The 10395-nt window shown below is 48.4% G+C and overlaps 1 protein-coding gene across 2 annotated transcripts in view; it reads right to left on the bottom strand.

The window, feature by feature from the left end:
• Positions 1–8049: 8049 nt before the first annotated feature.
• AFTPH (aftiphilin) overlaps positions 8050–10395 on the bottom strand; it is a 76125-nt gene continuing 73779 nt past the window's right edge. Inside the window, exon 9 of one of the 2 annotated variants that reach the window (XM_075535192.1) lies at positions 8050–9197. In XM_075535192.1, coding sequence (XP_075391307.1) covers positions 9056–9197 — 142 coding nt within the window. In that variant the 3' untranslated portion in view covers positions 8050–9055. The remainder of the gene's footprint in view (positions 9198–10395) is intronic. The other variant, XM_075535193.1, reaches the window with a different exon arrangement.

Below are 10395 nucleotides of genomic sequence, written 5' to 3'. Positions count from 1 at the left end.
CCAGGATCCGAGGACTGCAGGGGCTGTGGCCCCAGAGGCTTGCCAGGTGCCTGGCAAGGCGGGGGCCCGGGGCTGCAGCATTTGGGAGGGAGGAGCGGACCTGCGGGGAGGGCCGGGTGGCGGCTGCCCCTATGGGCCCCGGGGAGAGGACTTGACGTCCACCAGTCACAGAGCGGCTCCCATGGCCTGCCTGCCTGCCAGCGGAAAATACACTGTGGAGACTCCAAAAAAAAAAAAAAGAAAGAAAGAAATAACTGAAAACGGATTAATCCATCCTCGGCCACCAAGTTTTTACCCTAACTTTGACATTTATACAAAACATTACACAGACATTTCAAAGTAAAGAAGTTAAGAGTTAAATAATACAGGAACTTTGGTGGCATAGTGGTTACACATTGAGCTGATAACTGCAAGAGTTAAATAATATAATTTAAATAAGAAAGACGTTAAAAAGTTTTTGTATTTTTTTAGTTTTATACAATCGTTTTATTAGGGCTCATACAACTCGTATCACAATCAACACATGCATCAATTGTGTAAAGCACATTTATACATTCATTGCTTGTCCTCATCATTCTCAAAACATTTGCTCTCCACTTAAGCTCCTGGCATCAGCTCATTTTTCCCCTCCCTCCCCGTTGCCCCCTCCCACATGAGCCCTTGATAATTTATAAATTATTATTTTGTCATATCTTGCACTGTCCAACGTCTCCCTTCACCCACTTTTCTGTTATCAGTCCCCCAGGGAAGAGGTTATATGTAGATCCCTGTAATTGGTTTCCCCTTTCCAACTCACCCTCCTGTTAAAAAAGTTTTTAACAACTACAGAATGGCCCATACCTTGAGACTGATGAGGATCTGGATCTGTGGACACGGGTGTGGAGAGGAGGTGTGGAGAGTCAGTGTTTGGAAGGTGAATCTCCTTCCATCAAATCAACTGCTCGCTGCTTTTCAGGAGGGTTTTCCCTTCTTTGCCCGTTTTTCACCAGGACCTGGCTGGCTTCCCCCACCCCTGAAAAACCAATCTGTCTAATGTGGTCTGCTGCTGGGGTTTCCTTAACTGTTTTCTAAAAGGGTTTACTAAATGATCATCAACAACATCGCCAACACGGCTAACCAGTTCCTTATCACGATGATTCTTTTCAAAAACCTCTTTCTTAGGACCCATGTATTTTTCATCGACAAACAGCACAAAAAGCCACAACGACTAGCTGGAACACAGCTGCAAAAGGTTTAAACGTGTACAACAATGCCAGCTAACGCTGAGTAACCAAAACACCAACTGCTTTATAGAAATTACGTGCGTCAGTAGGATTGCGATGTTTTGCTCAAACTCCGATGCAAAATTTTCTCAACATTGCGATTAGAAATCTGATTATGTCGAGTCCTGATCCGGTCGAGCACCGAGGTTCCACTGTAGAGAGCATTGTGAAGTCGATTATGGCAGATGTCGTTAGATTAAAATGTAGTATCTTATCATTTCATCTCCCTTTGGACCCACTTTAAAGCTGTTTCAGTTAGAAAAAAAAGTGAGAGGGTAATACAAGTGGAGTAAGTAGGCTGCTGGTGAACCCATCCCCTCGGACCAGGACTGTGAGTCGGCAGAATGGTTTGGAGGGTGGGCTCTCACCGATGCTGTTAGGTCAAGATCAGGACCCTGCCATTTGATCTCCACTTAAATTTGTTCTCATTTTAATATTTTCTGCTTTTGAAAAATTGGGGGCTTTAAAAATATCTGTCTGAGTTACTAGTCTTGTTGTTGTTGATTTATTTATTTTTGTGACTAGTATTTTTTGCTTTTCTGTACATGAAATCCAGGATAGGTAAATCGATAGCAACAGTAACTCGGGTTCCTCGGGGGTACGTCAGAGGAGGTGGGGGATGGGGAGCTAATAGGAATGAATACAAGAATGAAGATGCTCTACAACTGATTGTGACGACGATTGTACAACTCTTCCTGATGCACTGGAACTATTGAATTGTAGGGGATATGAATTATGTGCCAATAAAACTTGAGAAAAATCTTTTAAAAAATCATTTTATTAGGGGCTCATACAACTTTATTACAATCCATACATACATTAATTGTGCGAAGCACATTTACACATTCATTGCCCTCATCATTCTCAAAACATTTGCTCTCCACCCAAGCCCCGGGCATCAACTCATCCCCCACCCTTCTTCATGAACTTTAGATACTTTATAAATTATTGCTTTGTCATATCTTGCGCTGTCCAACGTCTCCCTTCACCCATTTTTCTGTTTCCGTGTCCCAGGGAGGAGGTTATATGATCCTTGTCATCGATTCCCCCTTTCCACCCCACCCTCAAGAAAAATCTTTTGAATTAAAAAATAAATAAAATGTTGAAGAGCGAGAGAGAGAACCATTTAGTATCTGTTTCAGGACAGATTACAACTCAGCGTAAGGAAAGCCAAAATCCTCACAAGCGAACCCATAGGTAACATCATGACAGACGGAGAGAAGATCGACATTGTCAAGGCTCTTGTCTTACTTGGATCTACAATCCATGCTCCTGGGAGCAGCAGTCAAGAGATCAAAGGATGCATTGCATTGGGCACATCTGCTGCACAAGCCCTCTTTCAAACAAGGATTGAGGAGCACGGAGTGCCTGACCCCCAGCACACCCCAGTAGTCTGCATTGCCTCCTCTGCCTATGAGAAGACTGAAGGAGAATGGGTGCATTTCAATCGTGGTGCTGGAGAAGAATACTCCAAGTACCATGGACTGCCAAAAGGACAAACACTTCTGTCTTAGAAGTACAGCCAGAATGCTCCTTGGGAGCAAAAATGGTGAGACGGACTCAGGTCCTTTGGAGAGGCCCTGCCTTAGAACAGGACAAGTACATCCTGCTTGGTAAAGTCGGTGAGCCGGGCCCTTGAGAAGACAGCTGGACACAGCAGCTGCTCCAGTGGGCTCCAAGCTAGCAATTGGGAGCAGGGTGCGTGCGGGACTCGGCAGGGCTTCGTTCTCTTGTACTACGGTTGTGATGAGGCACCTAAGGACAGCATTTTATCTTCTGCTTGATTCCCGGCCTTTTAAGGATCCCTGGCGGTGCGGTGAGTGAAGGATCCGGCTGCTAACAGCCAGGTTAGCAGTTTCAAACCACCAGCAGGAGGAAGATGACGCTCTCTGGTCCTGCAGGATTCAGTCTGGGAAACCCCGAGGGCACTTCTGTCCTGTGGTCAGAACTGACTTGGTGGCAGTGGGTTGGTTTTTCTGGATGTGTCTTTTGGAGAATTCGGTCATGGATATTCTCAAGGGGACGCAGGGGCTTCGGGAGGCTCAGAAAATGCTGTGGGTGCCACTGTGGGCTGAAGAGCCATTTCCAGGGTATTGGGGGCCCAGTGGGAGTCAAGCTGCTGACACGGTACTGGTCATCACTGTGTGGGTGACATGGACCAGGGGGATGTTGGTCACTGTGACAGCAAGACCGAAGGAGGGAGAGCCTGGCCCCGCATGCTGGAAGGTTCAGTTCAGACAGGATGAAACTATGGTCTAAGACAAATCCAAGTTGTACCAGGATAGGAGCAAAACCTTGCTGTTCGGTCACACACCACACACAAACTTGACAGAGAACTCTCGCTTGATGGCAGTGTGGAGGAAAACCTGACACCTAGTGAGTGAGAGGTAGCCCCTTCGCCATGAAAGAGAATGACAATTTGAGGCCAGGCTTACAAATGCTGGAGGCGGCGTGGGGTGGGTGGTGGTGGATGGGGGTGGAGGCGCGTCTGAAATAGAGGAAGTTTGAGTCCTATGCCCATGACGAGGCAACATCTGGTTCCACTGGGTGCCATTTGGGAGGACATTTCTAACATGGCGTTTGGCAAATGGCAATGATATCCAGAGAAAAAGGATGTGCATGTAGAATGCCTGGGACATCATGTGATCACAGAGACCTGCTGGAAGTTGGGGATTGAGAGACCATGAGACCCGGTCAGGTACTTCTGGAGAGGAGTTAGGCTTATCCCATGCTGCTTGCGAGGGGACAACTTGGACCAATAGGAGCTAAGGGGGAACCAGCCACCGCTCAGTGGAAGGCCGAGCCACCGGCATCTCCTCCCCCAACAAGGCGCATGCTGGCTGGGAGCTCACAGGGGGTGGCCTGTGAGATCCAGAGCCCACACGGAGTCCCTGCAGATGCTCAGGCCCAGGCTGGACGGGCCACCCCTCCAAAGATGGGACTCAGGGGAGGGCAAACGAGCAAAAAGGCAAAGTATGGGCAACACCAGGTTCTGTATCTGCCTATGGTTATAGCTGTGTCACCTCGGGCAGGTCAGTTTCCTTATCAAGCCTTCTGTTTCCCCGGCTATCGTCCGTTTTCCACATTCGGTAACCACCCCGCCTGCCCCCACAAACAAATACACAGTTGTCATTGAGTCAACAAAAAGATATAGTGCCTGGGCTCTTAAAGGCTTGAAGGTAAAAAAAAAGCGGCCATTTAACTCAGAAGGAACAGAGCCCACGTGGAAGAAGCACACCAGCCTGTGTGATCACGAGGTGTCGAAAGGATCAGGTATCAGGCATCAAAGAACAAAATGTCCTATCATTGTGAATGAGGAATAGTACAGATTGTGGACCCAAAGCCCATCTGTAGGAAACTGGACATCCCCTTACAGAAGGTTCTTGGGGAGGACATGAGCCAGTCAGGGTGCAGGGTATCAACAATAAAACATACAACTTTCCTCTAGTTCCTAAATGCTTCCTTCCCCCTCCCCCAACCCCACTATCATGATCCCAATTCTACCTTACAAATCTGGCTAGACCAGAGGCTGTACACTGGTATAGATAGGAACTGGAAACACAGGGAGTTCAGGACAGATGATCCCTTCAGTACTAGTGGTGAGAGTGGCGATACTGGGAGGATGAAGGGAGGGTGGGTTGGAAAGGGGGAAGCGATGACACAAATCTACATACAACCTCCTCCCTGGGGGATGGACAATAGAAAAGTGGTGAAGGGAGATGTCGGACAGGGCAAGATATGAGAAAAAATAATTTATAAATTAGCAAGGGTTCATGAGGGAGGGTAGGGTAGCAGGGAGGGATGGGGAAAATGAGGAGCTGATACCAAGGCCTCAAGTAGAAAGCAAATGTTTTGAGAATGATGATGGCAACAAATGTACAAATGTGACTGACACAATGGATGGATGTGTGGATTGTGGTAAGAGTTGTACGAGTCCCCAATAAAATGATTAAAATAAACAGACAAAAAAACAACTCATTGCAACGCACGGGAATTGGGCTCCACAGGCTGATTCTCAGAAGGCGACTTTCCTTCTGAGGCACTGGATTGAAAACGCAACCCTTCCGTCAGCAGCCGAGCGTGCTAATGAGTTGCCTTGCTCCAGAACGTGACCTCTTGGGCAACCACCTCCCACCCTGGCAATCTGGAAGTGTGGTGGGTTACGACGGGCTTGCTTGCTCATGGCGGAGCCCCGGCCTCCTGAAAGGCTTCTGCGGGGCTCCTGGGAGTCATTGAGAAGGTGCTGGACCAGCTGGGCATCCAGCTCTGAAATGCTATGGTTCTCTCGGGTTTCCCCCTGCTTAATTGTAATGATCCTATGGAATCAAGGCTCTCGTTTTCCGGATGAAGGACCTGAGATTTACGGCCTCCTAGTGGCAGAGAGCCATTAGACCAAGCTCCTTGTCTAATCTTTGCGCCTTCTACTCAGCACTCACCATTTGTCATGGCGCTGGCTGCTTGTGCCAGTGTGCTCAGAGGTCCCGGCTGCCCGCGGGGGCGTTGCTTCCCCTCAGAAAGGCACCAGGAAGGGAGGAGGTCTGGTCTGAGACATGGCAGCCTGAGACTGACTCTGGGGCTCATTTCTTGTCTGTTCTGTGGCCTCAGTGAAAGACATACTGCAAATCTGGGGTGAGAAGTGAACAGCAGGGGTTGTCCAGACTCTGCCTCCTGCTTCTTCCTTACGGACTAGAACTTGGGTTTTGGAGATGCCCACCAAGAATGAAGGCAGTCCCAAGTCTTTCTTACGTTACTGCTCTGGTGCTGCCACGTCCGCGCTACAACTAAATGTTGGCCGATGGACCAGAACTGGCCGATGGACCAGAACTGCCAACAGTGGGTCTGCACTGTGCAAAGTGTCCTTCCGGAAGGGGGTGTGCCCATTTTCACCCCGCAGGACACGTTCGGAACCACGTGTGGAGGGTGGGGGAACCCCAACCTAGACAGGGCTTCAAACGCTCATGATTGGATGAAGCCACTTGGCAAGCCCTGGACTCTTCCGGTCTTTCACTGAAGAAAGCAGCTTCTTTTGTTTAAGCCAGTTACCATTTTTCATCAATTCTGACAGGGAATGCAAAACATAGCATCATTTTGTGCCATGCTAAGAAAAACACTGCCAATTAAACGGACACCCATCCAATTGTATGATACAGCTCACTTTGAAAGAAGCTAAAATGTGACAAAGATGAGTCTCATGACACGAACTACGGTATTTTAGATCCCGTTACTCAGTCAACCCTAATCCTGATTCAAGAAACACGAAGGAGCGAACGATGACAAGTTCTAAATAAAGAACACAATCATCACGTAGTGGGAAGAATCCGTTTCTATATAAAAGAATGACTCATGAAGAGAGTAGAGACACGTGACTCAGCTTAGGGAGTTCTTCTCCCCCGTAACTTCTCAGTCTGTCTCGGGTTGATGGGGAGATTCCTCCTGGCTAGTTAGCCTTGGCCACGGTGAGCTGGCTTGAAGAAGCCAAAGGCCCAGTGCTGACTGCGAAACCAATCTCCACTGTATGTACTTTGGCCTTAGGGGCTCCGACTCCTTAGTTTCTTCCCCTCCCCCATGACCCCAGGGTCCTCCTGGCTGACTTGGAGCAAGCGGCAGCTGCCCTAGCAGCAGCCTGTGAAGAGGAGTTTGCAGCTGCAGGTCTTTCTCTGCACCAGCTGCTGCCGCTTTCTGGTGCAGGCCAAGGCCCGATCTGGTCTGAGGAGTGCCCGTCAGGTGCTCAAGAGAATCCAATGTGAATGTACTTTAAACGTCAAAAGCCAGCGAGACAAACAAAAGGGGACTTGGCTGATCTGAAAGTGGTTCTAAGAGAAAGCATCTATTCCAAGGGATGAAAGCAGGGTCAATTTCATGCCAAAGACCCACTTGGTTGTTTTTCAATAATCATTTGCCATTTAAGAGAATCTTCCTCCTAGCCCTGCTGCTTGGGTCTACCCGGAATCCAGGTTTGTGCTGACTGTACCCCGGTTTTGCTGAGTCCGTGCTTTGGCTACCGTTATTGATAGTCTACTCACGTGACAAGTGTTTTACATCCATTATTTAACAGTGACCCTGCAAGGTAGGAGTGCTCTTCCTGTTCTTATTACACATAATGTCAGCGAGGCTCAGAGACGCGCTGGCCTCTTCTTGTGAAAACAGATCTAGAAAGTGGGCTCTGAAGCACGCCGAGTTACCCTGGCAGTCTGTGCTTTGTAATGTGCTCCGGTCCTCCTTTCCGTTCGTTCCCGTGACTGAGCTGTGTCTTCTTCTGCTCAGGGGCCTGTGTGGATGGATCTGGGGGAAGGCTTCTCCACGAAAGGCAGCCCCGCCTGGCAGCCAGCCCGAAGGCCACGCAGGAACGGCCACGAGGAAGGGGCCATGGAGTTAGCGGCACAGAGGGACTGCTGCTGGGCGCCAGGGCCCTTCCTCACAGAGCCTGCCACTGGCTCCTTGCTGAAGCAGTAGCTCAGCACAGCATTTTAAAATGTCCTTTTACAGATGGTTTGCTCACCACAATTCACTGTCTTTACTTAATTACCACCTTGCCAATATTCTGGTGAAGGTATTGTTGTGATGGATTACTGGAGTTTCTTTTAGGTGTGATCTTGCATGTTACATCTAAATCCTGCTTGATTCGGTTCTTATGGGTCAGATTCTAATTCTCTCTGGGCTCAACAAAGTGTGTAGCCTACCAAATGATTTCTTCAAGGCTGAAAGAAATTAGAACTTGGTAGAACTTTCCATTCAACTTGGCGCATTTTTTTTGCTTCAAGTAACCAAAGACAAAGACGCCAGGCTGCATTTCTTTTAAATTATTTTATTTTTGTATAAGCTAAAAGGAAATTGACACACTCGAATCTCAAAAGACCTTGGCATGCACGTGAACCTGGTTAGAGGTTCTTCTACGTGTCTCTCTTTTTCCATAGGAATTTCCCCAAACACTTGAAACCCAGAGTTTTTACTGTACATACAGCCTAAACCATAGCAATCTATGATTATGTCATTTTACACTGTGCAAAATCCTCAAAAGATAGTAGTACAATAGACCAACAACAACAAAAGGAAAAAAATCAGTTAACAATGAATTTTCATGGGAAGACATTCATATAATTTGGTCCTTCTCCAAATCAAACTAATTAAAAAAAAATCAAACAAATTGAAAACGGACACAATCTCTTTACGCCTCTCCAATCGAGTTCTGACAATGATCCGCACCCTACCACCAACGAGCGATCGACGGAAGTGCCTCGTCAGAGATCCAGCAGCAATATGCCAGATTGAAGAGATTAAAGAAGACCTCCCCCCCTCCTAGTGGTAACAAAAAGCAGACCTGAAACGAACCTAGAACACACAAAATTTAAAAAGGAAACAATTTAAACAGGGACTTTGGAACTGACTGATAACAAAAAGTCCAAGAGAGGCAATGAGAAATTAATAGGGCCCACAATGCAATCTGAAAAGATGAAGGGGATTTCACAGACAGTGGAGAGTGGAGTTTTTAATTTTCTTTTTTTTTATTTCAAAAGTTTTGTAAGAAGGACGCCACCAGTGTATTTCACAAAGACGGAAATGTGTGCACCCTCGCAACACAAAAAGAATAAATCTTCAAAAATGTTCACCCCTGATTATTTACACTTTTTTCTAATATAAATTTAGGACTTCAGTATGTAAATAAATATACATGACTATGTATACCTTTCTAGGGCGGCTTACCCACAAACCAGCTGACCGTGCGTTTTGTTTTGTTTAATTAGAACAGGGGCAGGAGAATCCGTAGGAACTGCCCGATCCCCGCAGCTGGGCCCTCAGTCTGCCTTCTGGGAGCTTGGGGAAGGAGTTAACGTGGCTGGGAACATCAACACCTTGGCATGCATGAATGTTAAGTCCGGAAGGCTGGCGATCACCTGGCTGGCTTCTTCGCTCAAGTGCTCTTCTCGCTTAGGTTTCCTAGTGACAAAGGACAAAGGAAATGCTCTGTCAAGGCCCAACGGGAAGAAATCTCTCCAGTTCAAAATGCAAACTCCCTGCGACCGAGCTGATGCCGAACGGCCGGCCTTGTGATGTCCTTCACAGGAGTAGAAAGCCTGGCATTTCCCACTGGTGGTTTCACTGCTGGCCCGCGAGAAACCCACTACACTGCTACTCAACCTGTCAGTAATCCTTGGGGCCAAGGGGTTTCTTCTCTGCCATCTCCTCCGCCTCGGCACATTTGGTGCTTGCTTCCTGCTCCAGATGCGAAGTTGCTGGTGAAGAGAGGCAGGGCCTATTTATGAATGTTCACGGGAGGGAGGCCAGGCACGCAAGCCACACGAATCCAGGTCTCGTTGCCATTTTCCCTGAGGGCTAGAAGCCTTTCCCCGGGCGCAAATGGAAGACATTACTAAGCAGAAAGAGAATGCCAGGCCCGAACCACACTCTGCCTAACTGGGTCCTCTTCCCCCGTCCCTGGAATGACCAAAATTGCCTCGCCTGAAGCAAAGCAAGGCTGGGGCGTTAGGCCTCCCAAACCGTTCCAACCTCAGGTTTTCTGGACCCCAACGGGGAATTCCAGGAGAAAAGACTCAAAAACATCCCAGGGGTCTTCACCAGGCTGCCGGGATGCAAGGACAGGGAAGAGCGGGGATGGCGGTGCTGGGGAGGGACAGGATGGCAGAAAAGGAGCAGCTCATGCCGGGTGGGGCTGCACACAGGCCCGAGGCACTCGGGGCACGGGCACAGCTCCACACCCCGGGGGGGTGCAGGTGAGCCGCCTCTGACTCCAGTGCCCCAGACAGACGTCACCCACGGAGCTGGTGACTGGGCCTTGTGTGGCTCACACTGACACACGACTGTAACCCAGCCGCTGCCTTTTCCTTCCTGAGGCTCCATCTCCTGAGGCAAGAGCTGGTGTTGTGCAGTTACGCACTGCACACCATTGTAAATCGTGGACTCTAAGCAGCTTTCTTCATGGGACAGGATAGTTGCAGATCTACTCGACAGGGGACACACACACACACACCACCCCCACCCCTCTCTTATTTCTTCCACACAAATAAATATCTTCTTTGCCCTTAGGATGGGGAGCAGGAGGCAGTCGGAAGGGGAAGCAACATTTATTTTATATCTAGACTTTTCTGTTGTAACTTCGAGTCCAGGTCAGAATAAA

The sequence above is a fragment of the Tenrec ecaudatus genome, chromosome 17 (assembly GCF_050624435.1).
Source record: "Tenrec ecaudatus isolate mTenEca1 chromosome 17, mTenEca1.hap1, whole genome shotgun sequence".
Taxonomy (NCBI): Eukaryota; Metazoa; Chordata; class Mammalia; order Afrosoricida; family Tenrecidae; genus Tenrec; species Tenrec ecaudatus.
The sequence above is the reverse complement of the archived record's forward strand: the minus strand, read 5'-3'. Positions and strand labels throughout refer to the sequence as shown.